Source organism: Ochotona princeps, chromosome 18, assembly GCF_030435755.1.
Source record: "Ochotona princeps isolate mOchPri1 chromosome 18, mOchPri1.hap1, whole genome shotgun sequence".
Lineage (NCBI taxonomy): Eukaryota > Metazoa > Chordata > Mammalia > Lagomorpha > Ochotonidae > Ochotona > Ochotona princeps.
In genome coordinates, this window is record NC_080849.1 from 18,633,317 (window position 1) to 18,655,898 (window position 22,582).

The 22,582-nt window shown below is 44.6% G+C and overlaps 1 protein-coding gene across 3 annotated transcripts in view; it reads right to left on the minus strand.

Moving 5' to 3' along the window:
- Positions 1–16,036: 16,036 nt before the first annotated feature.
- The window catches only part of SMAD4 (SMAD family member 4), a 54,854-nt gene continuing 48,308 nt past the window's right edge, over positions 16,037–22,582 (minus strand). Inside the window, exons 12-14 of one of the 3 annotated variants that reach the window (XR_009247100.1) lie at positions 18,989–19,127; positions 18,355–18,467; positions 17,382–17,518 (exon numbers count right to left, since the gene is read on the minus strand). Coding sequence is in view for 2 of the 3 variants with exons in the window: in XM_058677113.1 (XP_058533096.1) it covers positions 17,307–17,518; positions 18,989–19,127 (351 nt within the window). In the remaining variant the exon portion in view is untranslated. Of the gene's footprint in view, positions 17,519–18,354; positions 18,468–18,988; positions 19,128–22,582 lie in introns of all 3 variants that reach the window. The other 2 variants (XM_058677113.1, XM_058677112.1) reach the window with 2 other exon arrangements.

Consider the following 22,582-nt stretch of genomic DNA (forward strand, 5'->3'; position numbering starts at 1 on the left):
TGGGCATGTACCAAGCCGGGACTGGTTACAGCACCTGCCAGCAAATGCTAAGGTGAGGCGGGCCATGCCAGACTGGGTCACAGAACCAGCCAGTCCACATGAGACCCAGAGGGAGGGGTGCAAGCTGGGTAAAGGGGTCATCATGGGCTCCCTGCCTGTGGCCTGGGAAAGCAGTCGAGGACGGCCCAATGCATTGGGACCCTGCACCCGCGTGGGAGACCCGGAAGAGGTTCCTGTTCCCAGCTTCGGATCAGCGCGCACCGGCCGTTGCGGCTCACTTGGGGAGTGAATCATCGGACGGAAGATCTTCCTCTCTGTCTCTCCTCCTCTCTGTATATCTGACTTTGTAATAAAATAAATAAATCTTTTTTAAAAAAGAAAGAAAGAAGAGCGGCTATGCCTTGGCCACAAGTGAAGTCCTGCCCTGAAGAACCATCTAGGATTCTCCAGTCTCATGTCCCCAACTGCAGGCTGCATCTCCTGTGCAGGTGTCTTCTCTGCTCATTCCCTCAGGTCCCCCTTCTCCTTGTACGATGTCCCCCAGCCCATCCCCGCTGTCACAGGTCAGAGCTCGTGGCCCCCCGGCTCTTCATCCCTCCTCTGCAAGCCTTGCACCCTCACAGCTGACAGGCTGACAGTGGAAACAGCGTGGGACAGTGATGCCAGCCTGGCAACCCGAGTGTGGTGCAGCTGTCCCTCACCCCAAAGTCGGTTTTTTAGAGGAGGGAGAGATGCTGGTGGCGGGCAGTGTGGAGAAAATGCACTACTCCCTCTCATGGGGGGGATGCTGGCCCCTGGTTCCTGCTTTGGTCATCCGGTGTCTGGCTTGGGAATGTGGTGCCATGTGAGCTATTCAAGCTGTTCCTGAAAGCGATGGGAAAGATGATCACCCAAGCTCCAGGCACTGGCTCCCCGTGTGGACGCATGCTCCAGTATGACAGGCATCCATGCCGCCCCAGCTGAGTGGCAGCCACCAAGCTTGCCAGGAGTCCAGCGAGCAGAAACAGCTGGTCCTGGGCCAGCAGACAACACATGGCCACGAGGAGGCTGGCCCTGAGGTCAGTGTGCTGGCAGCCTGAGCCTGCAGCTGGCCCTCAGACTTGTTTTGATTGGCCTGTGGTGTCTGACAATTTTTTGAATCATTTGCCAACATTTAAACACTGGGAAACATCAATAAGAACATGGGATCCTGACTTCTCTTGAAACATGAGGACTGGCGGCACGAGGCTGGCCTTCCTGCCCGGCAGGGCATGCTGGCTACAGCGTGGCAGCCGCACCTGGCCCAGTCCCCAAGGCCTGTGCTGTCACAGCTGCAGGCAGTGGGGCCTGTAGCTCTCCCTAGGAGCCTTGGACGAAGCTCCAGGCTCCTGGCTTCAGTGCTCAGCCTAGCCCTGAGTGCTGCAGACATTTGAGGAGTGAATCAGCAGGTGGGCGACATCTCTCAATCTGTCTGTCAGTATCCCTCTCAAGTAAATGAAACATACACACACACACACACACATTCCAGAAATGGAAACATTAACTGTCCTGATTTGGTCACGACCTATTACATACAAGTATTTAAGATAAACACCAACCTTCACAAAAATAAGTAATACAAAATGTAACTACTTAGCTGGGGGGAAATGCGACAGGAAGAGAGCAGGGCAGGTAGCTGCTAAGAGTTCTCAGAACCGAGTCATGCTCAAGGAGAAAGACACCTACCTGCCTGCTGGCCCAGATGCAGGAGGAAGGCCTGCTGGGCCCAGGGTCGCAGGTGCAACTGAGGACACAGGTCTGGCATGGAGGGACTGCCCAGGACAGCCTCACAAGGCATCACCCGTCTGCTCCCTGGCAGTCAGCCCTCACACTGCCGCTTGACGGTCAGGCTTCCTTTTTATTTTTTTCAAGTGTCATGCACTGATGCAGAAAAATAATCAAGTAGAAAAATGGGGCAGAAATTGTACATTTAGGATGCTACTTTTTAAAATTAGAATGAGAGAGAATAATTACTTAACCTTGATTAATACCCAGGGTGGCAAATATCTGTATCAAGGAAACGTGGAAGGAGACATAAAAACTAACAAAAAAAACTTGTCCAAGGACAAGGTGGATGAGGACAGGGTAGAAGGATCACCTCAAGGTACACACCTTCACACTACTGCACACGTTCCTGGAACTGGAATAAAGACACGTTCATGATGGTGAACCCATTCTGAAATCTCAGCAGTTTGTTCATAACACCATCTGCAGACTTCCTGAAGACCCCTTACGCAGTGCTACCAACAACTTCATGGATGGTTTGGAGAGCAGCAGACGAAGCACCATCCTTGACTCAACTCCCGTGAAGGCATGGACAGGCTCATTTTTGTCTGTGACCCTCCTGTATTTACCATGCATTCATCTTACATTTCTTAGTTATTTCACTTGAAAAGTAGACAGCCAGACAGAGCCTTGCAGTCCATCGGCTTACTCCCCTAATACAGCAAGTCTGAAGCCAGGAGACCAGAAATCCATTCAAATCTCCCAGCTGGGCGGCAGGGACCCAAGTACTTGAGTCACCATCTGCTGCCTCCCAGGGTGCGTGCCAGCAGGAAGCTGGAAGCTGGAACCAAGTTGTCACTCAAACACAGGCGCTCTGCCATCGGACACGGGTATCCCCCAAAGCATCTTAACTGCTAGGCCAAATGCCCGCTCTCATCTATGTATGTAATATGTAATATGTGATCAAAAAGTGCCTAAAACTGGGTCAACAGGGAACCAAACAGACCCCCAGACCTGTGCTGTTGCTGAAGATGGCTGGAATGGGCATCTTTACCTCACACGGTCTGCACCGCACAAACAGGCTTGACTTCCTCACCCCATGAGATGCCCAAGACCTTGGCATCAGTTCCAGTTCTAACTGCAGAGGTAACACCCACCGCCCAACCACCCAGGGGTCCCACTCCTCCCCCTAACCCTGAAGTGTCTGAAGAAATGCCAGTCTTATGGGGTCCTCCATAGAGAAACCAGAGCTCTGAGCTTGGAATGAAAGCTACCACCAACTGGTGTCAGGACCTGTGTCAGCACTTAGAAGAGCCTTCTGGACTCAGAGAAAGACAAGAATGGGATCTGGCCTGGTACCAAGGCTTCTTCTCTCTTGTGAGGGAATTTCTGACACCATTAGCCACTCTGAAACTGCCACAGGAGCTCAGTCCACGACTGCCCACCTGCCCCTTGCACTCAGTCTCTGCCCCGCATGGCTCGTGCACCCTCAAATGCCAGCAAGTCCTCTACTTAGCATGGCCTGGTCATCGGTCATCACTGGAGCTATCAGGGGCCACCAGGTGTGATGACAACTCAGTAGGTGTCTCTCCTAGCTTCCTGTCCTGTGGCCCAGGTGCCTCAGTCCACCCCCTATCCCCACCTGGACCTCTTCTCATTGTCAAAACAAAGCTGCTGCTGTCCTCAACACCAGGGGACTCCCTCCCCTGCAGGGATGACCAGCTAAGGGGCTCTGTCATGGCTGTGGCTACACACCCTGCCCATCAGTGGTCACTTTAGAAGAACAATTCCCCGGAAGCTGATTGGAAACCATTCTCTCACCCCCCACTTCCTCTATCCATCTATGTACCCTCCCTGATTTTATTATTACTTGATTTGTTTGAAAGGCAGACTAGCAGAAAGAAAGAGGGGCCAGCACCATGGCTCAATGGGCTAATCCTCCACCTCCAAGCACCAGCAACCCATATGGGCACCAGTTCACATCCCAGCAGCTCCACATCCCTTCCAGTTCCCAGCTCTGTGACATGCAAAAGCAGTGCAGGACAGCCTAAACCCTTGAGACCCTGCGCCTGCATGGGAGACCCGCAAGAAGCTTCTGGATTCCGGCTTCAGGTCGGCTTAGCTCTGGCCGTTGCAGCCACTTAGGGAGTGAACCAGTGGATAGAAGATTTCTCATTGTGTGTCTTTCCTTTTCTCCGTAAATCTTCCTTTCAGATAAAAATAGACAACCATCCTCCCCAACCAAAAAAAGGAGGGAGGAAAAGAGAGTTCCTCCACCCCCTGGTTTCCTGGTTCACTCCCCAGATGGTCACAGTGCTGGGTTGGGCCAGGCAGAAGCGAGGAGCCTGAACTCCATCAGGATCTTGCCTGACAGGGATCCAGGGATTTGGGCATCTTCCCACTGCCTTCCCAGGCTCCTTAGCAGGGAGCTGGATCAGAAGTGGAGCAATCGGACTGCACGGAAGGTACGTCCCGTATGGGGTACCTGCTCGGCCATAAGTGGCCACTTAACCCCAGGGCCACATGCTGGCCCTGCCTCCAGGTTTTTATAAGGGTCTTGTCCAGTCGCAGCGTACCCAGAAATACATTCCCTGCCTCACCCCTACTTTGCCAGTCATTCACCCTGAACTTGCCTGCAACCCTAGTGTAAGGTTCTCTTGGGACCGCCTGCCCCCTCTCCCCTCAAGTCACAGGGGCACTTCCAGTGAGAGCCATTGGGTGTTCAGGACCCTGACACCACTTCAGATTTCAGATCACTGCACCCCACTTCACTCACCTGAAAACAGCAGGAATCTCCTCAGAGAGTTCTCAGGGGTTGGCCTGAGAGAGTCCTGGAAAGGCGGCCAGGGTGTTAGCGAAAGCGAACTGCGGCAGTGTAGCTTCCAGAACTTTACTTTTGGCCTACAGCGGGGGGAGGGGGGCCAGATCCAGCGAAGGGAGATGGTGGGGGTGACTGACAATTCCCCCCGCCCTTCAGAACTGGGCTGCGTGGAGCAGAGTTGGGGTCGGGCAGCAGCCACTTTCCACACACACTTTGGCTCTGGCGGTCGGGGCACTCACAATTGGGGTTTCTGGAATGGGAAATCCCCAGCCTGGAGCACAGCATGGCGTCCACCCGAGGGATGCTTCCTGTGCCTCCTGGCTTGGTCACTCGGTCCGTCCGAGGCACGGTGACCCTTTAGGGACACGCAGCAGAGTCCCCTGCCGCCCGGACAGGAGTCCTCGCAGCCCCTCAGGGAGGCACTTGAGCTTCCTCTGAGTCCCCCGGATTTTCTTGGGGTTTTCTGACCCGAAGTGGGCGGGAAGAGGGTCCCCCTCAGGGCGAACTCGCGCGCTCCTCCGCGGGGCAATGGCGACACCCAGTGGCGGCTGTGGGAACGGGGCGCGCTGGCTGCGCGCCCCGACGGCCCTCGAGAGCGTCCCCTCCTGGGCGGCCGCCTCGACGCGCCGGTCCTCCTCACCCGGGACCTTGGTCTCCCTCACCGGCAGGCGCCCTCAGCGCTGCCCACCCCGGCCCGTCGCCGCTCCTCAGGTGCAAACCCTGACCCGGGTCGGGCCACCTGGCTCCTTTCCGGGGTCCCGGGGTCCCCGCGTCCAGGAGGGCGCCGAGGGGACCCGGAGTTTCCAGTACTGCCACACCTCATCTCGGATCTCCCCCGGGGCACCTGCCCCTGCTGGCTAACCTGTTTGTTGGCTTTGCCCAGAGGTGCCGCTGCTGCCACCCTCTCTCCCAGGGGACTGCGGTGCCCTCTGCTCCACAGCCCACGAGTGGCTGCCTGCGCCCAACTCTTGGGAGAGGCAGCTCTGCTCAGGCGAGTGGGAGGAGCTTCTTGCAATCCCCTTTCTCCCGCCAGGGTTACACCTGAGAGGGTAGACAGTGGACACAAGTGGCAGGAGAGACCACAGTTCCCAGACAGAAAAACAGCCCTCTTGATCAAGTGTTGAATCCGGCCCATCCATTTGGAAAGTGGACCCTGCCAAATTTGAAAGCCACAGTTCAAATCCTGGAGCTAGGAGCTGCTTCTGGGTTTTCCACACATGGGTACAGGGTTTCAAGCCCTTGGACCATCCTTTGCGGGTCAACAGGGAGCTGCATTGGAGGTGGAGTAACTGGGACTTGCACTCATATAGAATGCCAGCATGGCAGGCGGAGGATTAGCTTGTAATGCCACCACAGCAAACCCCAGAAATTTCTTAAGAAAGAAAAAGAAAATTGCTGAAGTTCCAACAGTTCCAACTGCAGTGTAACCTCAGGTGCTGACAAATGTCTACACCCCCAATCAGGACACCTGCACCTCCAGTGACTGCCAGTGTTGGCTTATGAAAATCTGTACCAGTGTTGTCAGCCCTGTTCTCCCTGGGTGAAGGACCTAAAGCATCCCAGGAGGTGACCAGCAAGGTCCTCCAGCCCCAGCTTGTCCCATGTATCTCTCAGCCTTGGCCTTCCCCAGGGCACAGCGCAGGGCCTGTCCCCCACACACCCCCAGCCAGGAATGAAGTCAGCCACCTCTGGCGTCCCATGCCCCGCCTGGAGCGAGGTCCGGCACACCTCTGAAGGGTGACGCAATGAGTGAACACGTGACTTCCTTTCCTCCAGCTGCCATTAGGAAGCTCCAACTTGGATGGCCCCAGCAGGGCGGCTTCTCCCGCAGGTCCGAAGGCTGCGACCCACAATCAAGGTGTGGGCAAGGTCACGTGTCCTCTGCTGTGTGTCCGGGGGCTCGTTGTCATGGGCGGTGCTCGGCTGGTGACTGTCTCACTCCAACACTGCCTCTGTCTCCCCAGGTGTTCCTGCGTCACTTGGAGGGTCTTCCCTTTCTTCCTCTAAGCCAGGGCCATTTGGAGATTTACAACATCATCTCCACGCCTACAATCTTCTCAACTTAAAAATCTGTCTGCTAGGGTCCGGCGCGGTAGCCTAGCATCTAAAGTCCTCATCTTGCACTCACAGGGATCCCATGTGGGCGCCAGTTCTAATCCTGGCAGCCCCGCTTCCCATCCAGCTCCCTGCTTGTGGCGATTGCCTTTCAAATATTCAGTCTGGCACTCCCAGCACACAACTCACGCTGTCATGCTTATCCTCCTTTGTGCACTGTTTTACTCGTTACAAATTTTTCTCATAAAAATTATCTTTCCCATAAATATCCTTAAGGAGTATTCACCAATAGTTTTCTTTGCATTATCTTTGTTTTTTAAAGCAGGGTAATACTAGTTTGACAAAACAAATTGGGAAACACTCCCTTGTTCTATTTCCTGGAAAAGACTACATAATTGATATTCATTCTCCTTGGTAACAGTTCTTCAGTGAACTTATCTGTGCCTAGAGGTTTCCTTTTTAGGATTTTCAAACAATTAATGTCTGATCAAATAATCTACCTTACATCAGGTGAGTTGCAGTAGTGTAGGCAATTGTGAGTTTCATCCAGGTTGTGAAAGCCACCTGGCCCGTCCTATTTCTTTTCCTTCTGTACCAGCAGTCTCTGGAGGCCATTTCATCCTCCAAACTGATCATTTGCATCTTTTTGTCAGTCTTGCTAAAACTTTGTTAAAAGCTCTTCCATTGTTCTGCTTCAAGTCTACCGAGCCTTGGTGTCTTCACTCCCTTCTTTTTCTTGCTTTATAGTGTTTCACTTTATATATTTATATATATTTGCATTTTTTAAAAAAGACATATCAATTGGAAAAGCAGGCTTATAGAGAGAAGGAGACAGAGAGGAAGATCTTCCATCTGCTGGTTCACTCCCCAAAAGGCCACAACAGCCAGAGCTTCCTCCAGGTCTCCGACACGGGTGCTGGGACCCAAGAACTTGAGCCATCCTGTGCTGCCTTCCCAGGTCATAAGCAAAACGAGTCAGAGAGGAAGTGGAGCAGCCAGGATATAAACCAGAGCCACAGGCAGAGGTTTAACCTACTATGCTACAGCATTGGCTGATATTTCTCATCTTTTTAGGGGTTTGGAAGCGGGAGCCCTGAGTACTAATCTGAGGCTTTTCCTTTTGCCTGTTGATGAAATAAATGAGAGTCAGAGAGCTTCCACTGATGAGTTCACTCCCCAAATGACCCAAACTGGGTCAGGCTGAAGCAGAGAGCAAGAAACCCAATGCAGGTGTCCCAGGTGGCTGACACAGCAACTCAGCCATCGGCTACACATGAGCAGGAAGCTGGCATTGAGAGGATCCAGGACCGGAACTTAGCCCCTCCCGCATAACATACAAACACCCCTAGTTTAACCACTGGCCCAACGTCTGCTGGTCTTTAATCTTTTTCTAGAGTTTGCATTTCATGCTATGAATTTAGCCCAACCTAGCACCGCTTTAGCTGTATTTCACAAACCGTGGTATCCTTTATTTTCACTGCCATTCTGTTCTGTGTTAAACTTTCGTGAGATTTCCTCTTAACTCACTGATTATACTGAAGTGTGGAATTTAGTCTCCTGAGAGATTTTTCCTGCCATCTTTGTTACTGATGTCCACTTTTGTTACATGTCACCACAGAATATTCTGTTTTCCAAATTTTTTCAATGTGTTTTTTTACAGCCTACAGTATAATGTTGGTATATGTTGTTAGCACTTGCAAGTGTTTTTTTCTATCCTTACATGGCTTATCCTATAAATGACAATGAACTCCTGCTGACTGTAATACTGAGTTAAGTCTCTGATGATCCCATGTTCAGTTCTATAGATTGGTAATCCTCAACTATGGTTATGAATCTATATTTTCATTCACTTTTTTCTTCATACATGCATGGTTATTATTTCATTGCTGTCCCTTTCTTCATTGTATAATGCCTCTCTCTGGTATTTGTCTTTGCTCTACAATCTACCTTATCTGCTTTCCTTTTTTTTTTTTCCCCCTTAAAGATTTTTTAATTGGAAAGGCAGATTTACAGAAGAGAAACAGAAAGATCTTCCATCCGCTGGTTCACTACCCAAGTGGCCGCAACGGCCAGAGCTGTGCTGACCCAAAGCCAGCAGCCAGGAGCTTCCTCCTGCTCTCACACATGCATACAGAGTTCCAAGTCTTTAGTCATCTTCTACTGTTTTCACAGGCCACAAATACGGAGCTGGATGGGAAGTGGAGCACCTGGGATTAGAACCAAAGTGCATACAGGATCCTGCCAGTTACAGGGCAAGGATTTAGCCAGTAGGCCACCATGCCAGACCCATCTGCTTTCCTTTAAAACTTAATGTTTACTGGGCCCGGCGGCGTGGCCTAGCGGCTAAAGTCCTCGCCTTGAAAGCCCCGGGATCCCATATGGGCGCCGGTTGTAATCCCGGCAGCTCCACTTCCCATCCAGCTCCCTGCTTGTGGCCTGGGAAAGCAGTCGAAGACGGCCCAAGGCATTGGGACCCTGCACCCGCGTGGGAGACCTGGAAGAGGTTCCTGGTTCCCGGCATCGGATCGGCGCGCACCGGCCAGTTGCGGCTCACTTGGGGAGTGAATCATCGGACGGAAGATCTTCCTCTCTGTCTCTCCTCCTCTCTGTATATCCGGCTTTCCAATAAAAATAAATCTTTAAAAAAAAAAAAAAAAAAACTTAATGTTTACTTGACATACATTTTCCTTCCACTTTCCTGTACTATATTGGAAGTGAGTTTCTTGAGGAGAGCACAGTTGGGTCATATTTCTTAATCCTTCTGCCAATATCTGTTTTTTAAGAATTCCCTTGTGCCCTTAATGCTCTTTACACTTTTTTTATTTCTTTTATAGACTTATTTATTTATTGAGAAGTCAGATATACAGAGAGGAGGGTAGCTTTCTAATAGCTGTGTATCTTCCAACACCTTGTTGTAGTCTACCGTCATTTTACTAATTTGTGTAAAATGTAGAAAGCTTACATTCCCGTATACTTGTTTAGTTTTCCCTGTCCATAATGTCTTACAATCACTGTGAGTAGGGTTATAATTTCCCCAACTAGCAAACATTTAGAAACCATAGGAAAGCTATTTATTCATATTTTTGCTTTTTTTTCCCTTCTTGGTATTTCAATTTTCCTTCATCATTTTCTGTTTATATAACCTCCTTTATACATTACCCTTTTTTTTTTTCTTTTGAAAGGCAGTTACAGAGACTGGAAGAGTCAAAGATCTTCCATCTGCTGGTTCACTTCCCAGATGGCTGCAACAGACATGGCTGGGCCAGGCCAAAGTCAGGATCCCAGAGCTTCATCCAGGTCTCCTACATGTTAGTAGGAACGCACACACTTGGACATCTACTGTTACTTACCCAAGTGTGTTAACAAGGAGCTGGGTCACAAGTGGAGCAACTGGGACTCCAACTGGAGCTCACGCAGGACGTGAACATCCAGCAGCTAAATCTGCTGTGCCACCATGCCCCTTGGGGCAAGTCTTCTGCTAACTCATCCTTTGGTCTCTCTGAGCACATCCTGCCCACCTGTGTGTATTCCAATACATCAAAAAAGAGATGGCGATGCCACCTCAAAAACACGGCCAGAGTAATGGAACAAAGGATTGTGGGAATGGGTTTTGCAATTTATCTGTGAGGCAATGGGGTGAGAAAGGTCTGCAGGAGAAATGAGGGATATGCTACCTTTTAAAAATGCCATTTGTGGAAGAGTTGTGAAAACGGGTGGAATAAATCAACGGTTAAGAGCACAGGGCAGAGAAAGACGAAGAAAACACCCAACTGCCCTTCCTCCTCAGGCACTGCATTATGGATTTTTTTTCCCTCAACTCAATGTCAGTCTAACACTCTCCTCAAGTTCTAGCCCAATATACTGCTAACTTTAGATTAGCAAACAGATGAAAACAATTTCTTGAGCTGATATACATCTCGAAACCTCATGCCAGTAAGATCAGAATGAAAATACTGGTGTGACTGTGCTGTACACAGAAGCCCTTACTTGACAGACCCCTTCCCCACAACCCGCTTTGATCCCCATTACACAGGAGAGGCCACTGGGAGAAAGAGAGCTTTTTACAATCCTTAGATGGGTAATTACAGGTCTCTAATTTGCATTTTCTGGTTCTTCATCAAGCATCCTGGTTCTCATAAAGTCTAAGGACCCTGCCTCTTCTCCAATCACCGTGGCTCCTTTCCCTCCCTCTAGAAAAGAGAAGAATGGGAGTTGTTCTTTATTCCAGGGACATATTTGAAATACCGTAACTCTTCCCATGTCAGTGGCCACTGGAGTAAAAGCAGTGAAGGGAAGTGCTGACCTCAGGTTTGAGAACGCTCTACGTGACGAGAAACTTTTTCCAGATCCAAGACATCCACAAGCTTAAGAAAAAGAATGAGCACATCATGATTTCAGTTGGCTTTCTCTTTTAATCAAAAACAAACTTTGTTACATAGTTCTCAAACAAGGTTCAACTATTTTTTAGCCACAGACTTCAACCAGGCAAAAGGATACAGAAAGCCACAAAGGAACTAAGGGAGCTTCAGCTGCCCAGCTTTCCCGAAAGCAAAAGCTCAGAGTGGCTCCTCTCTGGGTTCTGGCACAGTTGCATTCCTCTGCCCTTAGGAGAGGGGACAGAGCTGGAAAATACCACCACCCAATCTGTCCCCGCTACCTCGGTTGCTTCTTGCACCCTGCACTCTGCAGCCCACTAGGTCTGCATCATCTAGAGGCATTCACATGTCCAATGCAGGAAACGGAAGCCAATATTTGGAGGAAGTCTGCCAACACTGTGTTGAGCCTTTTAACCAATCCAAGTCCAGGAGTTCTCCCGTCAATGATAGGCAGCCCAGGCAACAGCCACTGGTTTCATCCTTTTCTTTCCAGCCACCACAGAGCTGGCCTCTACCAGGACTCCTCAGTTTCCATCCCAACTGACCCCTTCACTACAGAAGGCTTCCTGGGTCCTTGAAAACAAACCTACCAAGTCTATTCATCCAAGAATAGGCTGGAAGACAATTCTGAAAGGAATGATCCAGCCAGAGGTTACCTAATCAAAATGGATCTAAAAAGAATAAAAAATAAAGTGAATAATCATATACACTGATATTTTATTGAGTCATACACAAGTAAACCATTTCAATTGATGCAGTTCAGAATTTCCCTGTTTTGAGCACACATGAGTTAAGCAAGCAAAGACTCCCTCAAAAAATGATCTCTAAATATCATTAGGCATTGATCACAGGTGTTCTTCTCCATTTCAGAAAAAAACAAAAATCACCAGCACACAGCACTTAGGAGGATGGAGTCACATTTGTCACCCTGAAAGCTGGAATGTCATGACTCAAAGAAAGCCTTTTAAAACTTTGAACAAAGTTGACAGAAAGTAAATGAAGGCTTTCTTTTCCTCCTTCTTAGATTTTTGTGTCAAGCGTTTATTGCAGCCCCTAAGCTATGCTAGGCCTTTGGTTAAAATTAAGTCTTAAGGACATATTATGTAACTTCTTGTCCATAGAACAGTAATGAACTATTAAGCCTAGTCTCACTTGAAATAACACGGAAATAAGAAAAAAGCCCCCTCAAACAGCAGAGCAAAGGTAAGGAAGAAACCTATACTGCTGCCAGGTAGGCAAGGTCACTTGGAATTCAGAGCTGGAAGAACAAATCTAGCCCAACTCCCCCTCATTTTACAGATGAGGCAACTGAGGCCGAGAGACAGTGATCAATGACTTGCCCAAGGTCACACATCAAATTGGTAGCAGAGCAAACAGGAGTGCAACTGTCTGGTTTAGCCCAGAGCCTTTAATCAGATTCAAATACTGGCCCTAGAGCTATTGAGAGAGCTTCCTAAATAAATTGTGTGAAAACCAGCCACATCGATAAACAGAAATGATTGTCTTCACCAAATGTCTTCAGTCCTTCCCATATTTGAGAAAAGGAATAGAGCTTCACTCATCCATTCAAGTCTGATGTTAAAATCCCTGAAAACATCAGCAGTGACATTAGCTATTCCTTGGGGCAGGATATCAGACCCTCAATTCCCATAAAGGCACCTAAAGGTCAAAAGTATCTAAAGAGAATGAAGGCCAGAAGGCAGAGTTTAAAAGGGGACGAAACAAAACAAAAATGTCCCTCTCGTTTCCCAAGGTTTTTTGTGTTACATGTGTTGTGTGTGTGTGTGTTGGCTGGTGTCCTATCGGCTATCAACACTTACGTGGGAACCCCCGTAGCCCCAATTCTCGTGTGATCTGTACTGGAGGGGAAGCAATGCAACCTTTCAAAGCCTTCCTCTAAACTAGAGAACCAGAACTATGACTGACGTTTCTTTACCTCAACTAGCTGAACCTTGGCAAGACCCAGGAAGCATTCTGCACCATGTCAAGTGTCAGTGCCATGAAGTTCTTTCCAACACTTCACAGGAAAGCATTTTGGGTCTTGTACCACAACCTGAACTTGTTTTCACAAAAAGTTCTAGTAAGTAAGTTTGATTATCTGGTTTTCTTGCCCAAGCAGAAGTAATACATTATAAAGGGAAGAAGCGAATATTACAGAGACACACTAACCACCATACATGAAGGAGAGGCTGCTGGGAAGGAGGAAGACTTGGAGGAAGAAAGGAAATTAAAAAGACCAAAGTTTCAGGGCCCAGCATGGTGGCCTAGTGGCTAAAGTCCTTGCCTTGAATGCCCCGGGATCCCATATGGGCGCCAGTTCTTATCCCGGCAGCTCCACTTCCCATTCAGCTCCCTGCTTGTGGCCTGGGAAGGCAGTCAAGGACGGCCCAAAGCCTTAGGTCCCTGCACCTGCATGGAACACCTGGAAGAGATCCTGGCTCCTGGCTTCGGATCAGCGCAGCTCTGGCCGTTGCAATCACTTGGGGAGTGAAACATCGGATGGAAGATCTTCCTGTCTCTCCTCTCTATATATATCTGACTTTGCAATTAAAAAAAAAAGACCAAAATTTCAAAGCAGAGCAGTCTGGGACCACTCAATAAAGACAAAACAGTTCTGCCTGTCTTAGCAACCCCCAGAGTCCATATAACCAGCTAAGTATAGAAAGAAGCAGGATCTCCATTGTATCCTTCCATGTACATATTAAGTAACCTCATCAACAGATGCTTAGGAAAAAGTTTTGCTCCTTAAATAAGGCAAGTTTCAATCACGTGGAAATTTCTCATCCACCCTGACACCAGATAAACAACATACGCAACCCAGCACCAGAAGCAGAGCTGCGGATTCGGGGCTGTTGCCATGGTATGTCAGAAGAACAAAAATGACCTGGTCTCCAGGGGGCAAACAAAAAGGACTGCAAAGGCTCTCATGTCTATTTCCCAATATCTCGCCAAGGAGGATTTAATTATCTGTAGCAAAACAGGTCCTGCCTTTAGGAGAAAAAGGGCATTTCTTCCATTATCTGCTAGTCTCTGGCAAGCCCCGCCTACAAAAGAGTTAACTGACTTGACATGCACTATGTTTTCATATAATCAATACCTCAGTAACCCAAACTCACTACTATCTTCATTTGCTATCATTAAATATAATAACAATGATAAAGAGAACTCTAGAAATGATCAAGATAAGGAACTCCACCCCCCTCAGAGGGAAAAACTGCTTCTTCCAAAAGGCTTTCACAAAGGGTCTGACCTAATCCGACTTGGCATCAAACGGTTCGTCAGGCAGTGCCCACCAAAGCAGCAGCAGAAACATTTCAGTTTCTACTTTTTAGCCTCCACAGATAATTAAGGAGCATTTAAAATTTTCCTTTCCCAGATATTCACAGTCAAACTGATACCTGCAATATCTTCCTACAATTAGCAACAAACTTTTAAAATCTGATGATTTCTCATTTGGAAGACAGAACATTTTAAACTTTGAGATACAACACAGTTAACTCTGTGTAAAGTGTACTCGGGCATTTCAAGGATGGTTAACTTTAAGCTAGACCATCCAATCTACAAACCTGTACTGTTTACAAAAGGAATGGGACAGGGGACCTATTCAATGGTTAGGGCAATATAAAGGAGCTGTTTCTGGAAATGCAAGACTATATACGACTGGTTATCATTATCTCTGTATACCCGGGCAGTAAACAATAAAACCAAGATACCTTGTATCCCCAAAAAGAATCTACTCCCTGGAAAATAAAGGCAATACCATCAAGGATTCACTTTGATATTACATTGAAAGGCACCGACAAAAGTAGAATGGGTCTAGTGTACTGGCTATATTTGATTCATCTCTCATTCGGCTTACACTGGAATTCAACATTCAGAAGGTCTTTGAGATATGAATTAGAGAAAACGTACCCAGAACCATATCCTGACAATAAATGATTTTTGAGAACTGTGTAAACTATTTTATCCTTAAAGCAGACACAAAAGTGTAAACCTAGGGGGATTCTTTTGTCTTCTCATCAAAGGTGACCACATCTAAGAAACAAACACAATTCAAGAACCACGCTGCAAAACATAGCTGATCATGATACCACAGGTGTTTCCTCAACAGCATGTGCCTCAATCTAGATATTATAACAAGTAATAACTAGAAAAACTTCTATACTTTATGGCTCTTAGTAGAAAGAAACCAAGACTGGTGGCTTGGTTAAAAAAAATATTTCTTAGCAAATATTTCCCACATACTTTCAGCACATGAATAAACATGAAAACGTTCCTTAAATTAGGAAGAGATAATGGATGGTACCACCACGCAGTTAAGGTTTTAATCAAAGAGTCTGGATTAAAATGTCATTCTGAGACTCGCTCCTCTCATTCCTATTCTTCGTTCAGTAAAACGGACCTAAAGACAAAATTTCTAGAGAAGTTATCTTTTAACACTTCTGTCAACAAAACTTAAAAAACACTATAAACTTTACAGATGAAAACTAGGTCTTTACTGAAAATACTTGAGTACTCAAAGAGTACAAATGAATTCATAGAGAAGCTTTTGAAAAACTGTGTCGCTGCATAAGCAAACTCAGTGGCAGAACTTAGAGAACGGTCCTGTTAAGGAGACCTTCCAAGCAAGCAGAAGACTTGTTCGTGTCAGTTGACATAAAAAGGATTATTATACATAAGTGTTTCTATGGCTCAAACCTATAACACATTTTAAATAGTAAGTTTACAAGGACCCTCCACACAAACAGAAAAAACATCTGAAAGATAATCCTTGATTCATTTCACACTGCTTTTTTTCTGTAGATCATCTATCACATAGACAACCAGACCTATTGTTTGCTATAGCAAATAAAAGTTGAAAAAAAAAAAAAAACCCAACTCTATGCCTAATACACAATGGGAAAGTCCTGGTAGAGTGTAAGAAGCAAACCAGAGCTGCCCAATAGAGCTGGCTGTTGCCTGTCATTTAATAAAAGGTGTCTTGCCACTGAGACTGGCCTCAAAAGTGCAAAAGAAAAAATTTTAAAAATCAAACCTAGAATTCAATTTCGTATGTCGATTCAGTTTTATTTATGCTACTATCTAGGTAAAAAGCATACATATTGTGTCTGTGGTACAGTCAATACATCTGCAACTTTTCTACTTCAAATTCTCTATACAAAGTCACTGCCAATTGATATGATCATTGATGGCAAAGGGCTTAGAATAACCAAAAGGTATAAAAAAGTTTGCAGTCTTGCCCCAAGATACAAAAACTGAATTTTAAACAATATCATAACATACATGATTTAAACAGTATATGAAAAAAAGTCACACATCAAATCAAGTACAAAAATATCCAAACTACCTAGTATGAACTGTATGTAATGTCTCCATTGTTCTGCACAGTATTTAACACAGAATTTGCCAGTTTCCAAAATATTCATTATTTAAGCACTGTCACCTTTGCAGAGCAGTGAGATACTATGTTGAGTGACACTGCTTTTAGTGTTTTTAAAAATACAAAACTTTTCCCTATGAATTAATGAAGGAAAAGAAATTTCTTTTCCAGGCAAAAGTATAGACAAACATATCTACTGTTTAGTGGGGGAAAAGTATACTTTCTGATAGTCATCTAATAGGGATAACAAATGTAATTTTAAATTAATTTTTGTTCAGTAATTTTAAGCAATTCTTAATATACACCCAGATCAGTCTTTCACCTTATTAAGACAACCAGAATTGAAACCACTTTCACTAGTTCCAAAAAATATTTTGGATAAAAGGTTATAATACATCACTATTTTATTTGTTAAATACAGAGTAAAGTTGCTCTTGGTAAAATTAACTCACCCACATGGCACAATATTTTGGAGTAAAGTTTGTCCAACAATAACAATTTGCACACAAAATAAAACAGGTGAATTAACTTTGAGCACTCCTCTGCCTTTAAAATCAGCAATATTGAATTTATTGTGTAGAATAACACACACATCAGTGTTCTGCATATAAAAAACGCTCTAAAACATTTTAAAGGGCTAAATTTTCCAGCACTGGAATGACTCTTTCATACACAACTGGTAAAGATTTAGTAAGAATGTGTTTTCCTGATTTTCAAGCTCTGAGACATGCCTGAAAAGTTCTAAATTAGAAAAAAAAATTGTTTTAATCCAGTTTCTGTCTGCTAGGAGCAAGGTAGCAAACATATTTTTTCCACCCTTTATGAAAAGATAAAGCAGAACAAAGGTGAAATATATCTTCAGATAATAAACAGGATTGCATTTTACAGTCCACCATCCTGATACTGTTAAGGGCCCTGACAGTGATCCACCTCAGTCTAAGGGCTGTGGGTCTGCAATGGGCATGGTGTGCAGAACTTCATCCAGGAGCTGCAGCGCCCTATGCAAGTGGATCTCAATCCAGCAAGGCGTTTCTTTGATACTCTGCCGTGGGTAATCAGGTCCCCAGCCTTTCACAAAACTCATCCTGAGGATGCATAAGCGCCGAAGGTCATCAACACCAATGCCAGCAGCAGCTGACAGACCTAAGGGAAAGACGTGGAAGGACCATGTCAGGACAGGGTTACCTCTTCCCAGGCTCCCCACATTCTTATAAACAAAGTGACCGGCTTTCTTTACTTCATTGTCCTTAGCATTTAACTTTTCTGCCAAAAAGCCAAGAGGTAACTGTGGCTCTAAATGTTTTCAGTAGAGTTACGTAAGTCTTCTGATTAAGGTAAGTTTACACTCCACATTTGTCTTCCAGCTAAAACGAATTATAAAGTAAATTAACACAATCCAACAACACCCCATCTAGTTTTTTTTTTCTTTAAAAGAAGAGGTGAAGGGATAAGATTGTCTTTTAGAGGTACTGCAGGTTCACAGGTTGGTTCTAAGAACCTTTTTATCTGTCTAAGCAGCTTAGTTCAGAGTACATCATGACCAGTAAGACAACCTTCCTGGTTCCACTAAGACCTCTTGTACAACCCAACTGATAACTGTCTCTTAATTCTACAGTGCGACAAAGATACATACAATCATTCAATGTGATGGGGGAGGGAAGTAGATGAAAATAAGAAACTCAATCATATAGTCATGGATTCTTTAGTAAAAACATGTTCATAACATTGAAACTAGCAGATTGCTTGATGCCCAAATTTTCTAGAAAATCAAACCCTCTAAATGAATGTCTTATCTACCTCTACACTGTAAACTCCTGAACAGAAGTCACCATGAAGACTCACATCTAATTTTCACATACAATAATATAGTCAATCTTCATTTATCAATATTACAATGAAACTAATGGGAGGAATTTTCATGTACTGTAGAGAAACCTGCAGGGCCACTGCAGTTTTCTTAGCCAGTGTGATTTGCTTACCACACTGAAGAGGTTAAGAACAGGGGTTGAATGAATCACTAGTTATGCCTTCAGACGTGGAAGATGGGTGCCACGTGTTTCCATCATAAAAGTCTATAGTCAGGAGTTTAACTCTGCAGTAAAAAATTCCCCATCAGTGTGAAACTTGGCACACAGTTCAATTTTATCACCCTATAATTTTAAAAAATCTACAATTTATAAATATACCACCCTCAGTTTTCTCCCCAAGTTTAGCATACTTTAAAAAAAAATGGAGAGATGTCCAATTCTGAAATGGAAGTATGCTTCCATTACTAGAATTAAGTCAAGTACTTCAGTGATTATAACCCCACCCTACTGAGGCAGGAATTATACTAAGCATCAACAACAAAAAAGGGACACATTACGATGTACTGCAACACCCTCTTTCTCCTTTATCCCATACTCCCTTTTTGATACAAAAGAATGAAAATAGGATTGTAATAAAGAGTAACTATTACAAACAATTTTCACAAAGAAAAAATATTTTCAAAAACATTATCACCATAGTAAAAGGACCTTTAATTGTGTTTCTCTTTAAAGTAACTAATCAACAGAGTGAATTAAAATGAAATACCATATATTATGCTTTAAAACAAATGGAAAGCATACTTACTGATAGCTGGAGCTATTCCACCTACAGAGCCTGGGCCAGGGATGTTTCCTGCCACAGCTGCTGCCTGGGCAGCTGCCGCAGCTTGTGCAGTGGCTGCCTGTTGCTGCATCTGTCGGTGACACTGACGCAAATCAAATACCTGTTTAAAAAAAAAAAAGTCTAAGTTTAATGTTATGAATCTATCAGCAAAGATTCTATTTGCCAAAAATCAATGTACAATTTATTTAAGACTTACAAATTCATTTTACTTAACTCTCATGAAAATTGCAATTTTAAATTTTCACACAGACTGTAATCAGTACAAAACTAGTTAAGGAAGGTGGCTTGGAGCTCACCAAGAGGTGTACTTCCCTGTTAGAATGACCCTTCATGCCACATGCCTCTGATCCTCTATCGGGATCAGTGTGGGCCAGCTGGCATCCCTGGAAAAACCCCCTGGGTAAAGTAGTAGTAGACAAGTCATCCCACTCCTGAAAGCTGAACTGCTAAGTTTCAAAAGATTGGATCATGTGACCAACATTTAACATTCTTTACCACTTCTATTTGGAAGAGTGTGACAAACGACATTGTGGCAATACTAGAAGACACCCACAATTTTAGAGAAGTATTCTTTAGTACATATGAGCAAAATAACATGGTATCTAGGACTTTCTTTAAAATAAGAAACAAACTGAATTGGATCTATGTCAATATAAAATCTTTGTAATTTTTATTTAAAGGGTTTATGGAACTTCATTAAACTACTTTCTCTGTACTATTCTATGTGTTTTAAAATGCTTGTAATTTTAAAAGAAAAGTTATCAATAATAAACATTTTCACATGACTTATTGTTTTTGGTCTCCCCGTAGCATTATTCTTTCAGGACAAGTTTTTTTAAAGATTTATTTATTTTTATTGGAAAGTCAGATATATAGAGAGGAGGAGAGACAGAGAGGAAGATCTGTCTGAAGATTCACTCCCCAAGTGGCCGCAATGGCCAGTGAGGAGCCAATCCGAAGCCAGGAGCCAGGAGCTTCTTCCAGGGCTCCCACGCGGGTGCTGGGTCCCAAAGCTTTGGGCCATCCTCAACTGCTTTCCCAAGCCACAAGCAGGGAGCTGGATGGGATGCAGGGATGCCGGGATTAGAACCGGCGCTCATACGGGATCCCAGCACATGCAAGGTGAGGACTTTAGCCACTAGGCTACTGCCTTGGGCCCCCAGTATTCTCTTTCAATCTATCCAAGGACTGGGATAGTAAAGAAGAGGCTGTCTTCTACTTTTATGTTCATACAAGTATTAGAATTCTCTTTGAATAAGCTACAAGTTAGGCATAATAATTCACAAATTTTTTCTTTGGAAAGAAAAATAATCCCAGAATAACATTATTTGCTTATATTTAAATTTTTTAAAAACACCTTTGGAGGCAGGCATGTAGTGCCACAGTTAAGACATTGGTTAGGACACATGCGTCCCCTATTGGAGTGCGTGGGTTTATGTACTGACTTCAACTAAATTCTTCTTCGTGTTCACCATGGAAGGAGCAAGTGATCATGGTTCAAGTAGTTGAGTGCCACCCACCCACTTGGGAGGCTCAGACAGTTCTCGACTCCCAGGCACCTGGGAAGTAAACCATCAGATGGGAGCTATCCTTTAACCCCTATGCTCTTGAATAAAATATGTAAATTTAACTTTTTTTAATTTGCCAAAACAACGGAAAATAAATTAAAGAATGAATGACCTTCTACTTGATGATATCCAACATCTTTGGGATACAAACTGTGAATTTTTAGATGCTTAGAAAAATTCTGATTGTCTTCAACCATAAAAACATAAAATAGTAAAAGACTCTCCCCAAAAGAAATGCACTTCTCCACTCAAGGGCCCATCTGCTCGAAAAGCGAGCACTAATGAATGAACAACACTTGAAGCTATCCTATAATTTGATACACAATCTGTATCACTAAATCCTAAAAGATTCCAGGACTGAAGGCATGATGAAGTCAGATTGTGGAAATCAGGTATTCCACAGTGCCTGGAAAAGAAACTGCTACTTTCTCAAGAATCTATTCCAGTTGATGAATCAACACTGACACAACATTATCACCCAAAGTACAGAGTTTACATTACGATTCACTCCTGGCATTGTATTTTCCAAGGGTTTGGACAATCTATGACATATGGAACATCAAAACAGAACAGTATCACTGTCCCAGAACACTGTGATTTTTTAGAACCAGCAACTGTTACTGCAGTATTGTTTGGCTACATTAATAAAATGATTATTACTAATTTTTTTAAGTTACTCAAGGGAAACACTAAAGGAAGACAGTAAAGATGAGCAAAATGCTGATAAGTGTTTTAATTGCTCTGTTCAAAAGTTTCACATCAAAAAATATTCTGTAACTGAACTGCAACTGAAAATAAACACTGGATTTGCAACAGAAGACAACAGAGCAACTAGATTTGGTGATTAAACATTTGTTTTTATTAGTTGTATTACAAACAATGGCCTGGGAATACGTGGTAAGAGACAGGTATTTCAACTTATTTACAAGAGCTAACACCACAGATAGTTAAGATGAATGAAGAATCTGAAATTAAAAATATATTTACGGGGCACCAGTGTGGTAACCTAGTGGCTAGAGTCCTCGCCTTGCAACTGCCAGGATCCCATGTGGGCGCTGGTTCATGTCCTGGCTGCTCCACTTCCCTTCCAGCTCCCTCTTGTGGCCTTGCAAGGCAGTGAAGGAATGCTCAAGGCCTTAATCCTGCACCCGCGTGGGAGACCCAGGAGAGGCTACAGGCTCCTGGCTTTGGATCGGCTCAGCTCCGGCTACTGTGGACACTTGGGGAAGTGAACCAGCAAATGGAAGATCTTTCTCTCTCTCTCTTTTCTCTGTAAAATTTGACTTTCCAATAAAAATAAAATAAATATTAATATTAATAAATATCTTATATAGATATATATGGTAAGCATTTAGCCCAGCAGTTAAGACAGCTGTTAAAACACGCACATCCTGTATTGAAGTCCTAGGTTTGATACCTGGCTGTGGCTTCCTGCTAATGCAGACTTTGGAGGCAGTGGTAATGGCTGAATAAAGTAGACTCCTGCCACTAATGTGGGAGATCTGGATTAAGTTCCAAGCTCCCAGCATCAATCTCGCCCAGATCTGATCATTGTGGACATTTAGGGAATCAATCAGTAGATAGGTTTTTCTGTCTTCTCCCTGTCTCTCAAATACACAAATTACAAACACACACACAAATTTTCTCTTTCAAAAATATAAGTAAAACTAAAATGGGTTGAATATGTAAAAGTGAAACTACTTCAAGCACCTCATTTCTCACATTTAAAAGCTACTAATTATAGAATATCCTGCTTTAAAATTCTGAGCCTTGGTAAGTGTAAACTTATGACTCTGACTTCTACCAATCTCACATCAATGAGACACAAATCTGGGGTTCACTCCACACTTCCAAACGTACACATACTACTCTAAATCATTTAACACCATTCTAGAAAAATTTTTTTTCAAAACAAAATTACATTTACAGAAAAAAAATAACTTAACAAATTGGTTAATATAACACAAAGGCAGGGCAGCAATCACCA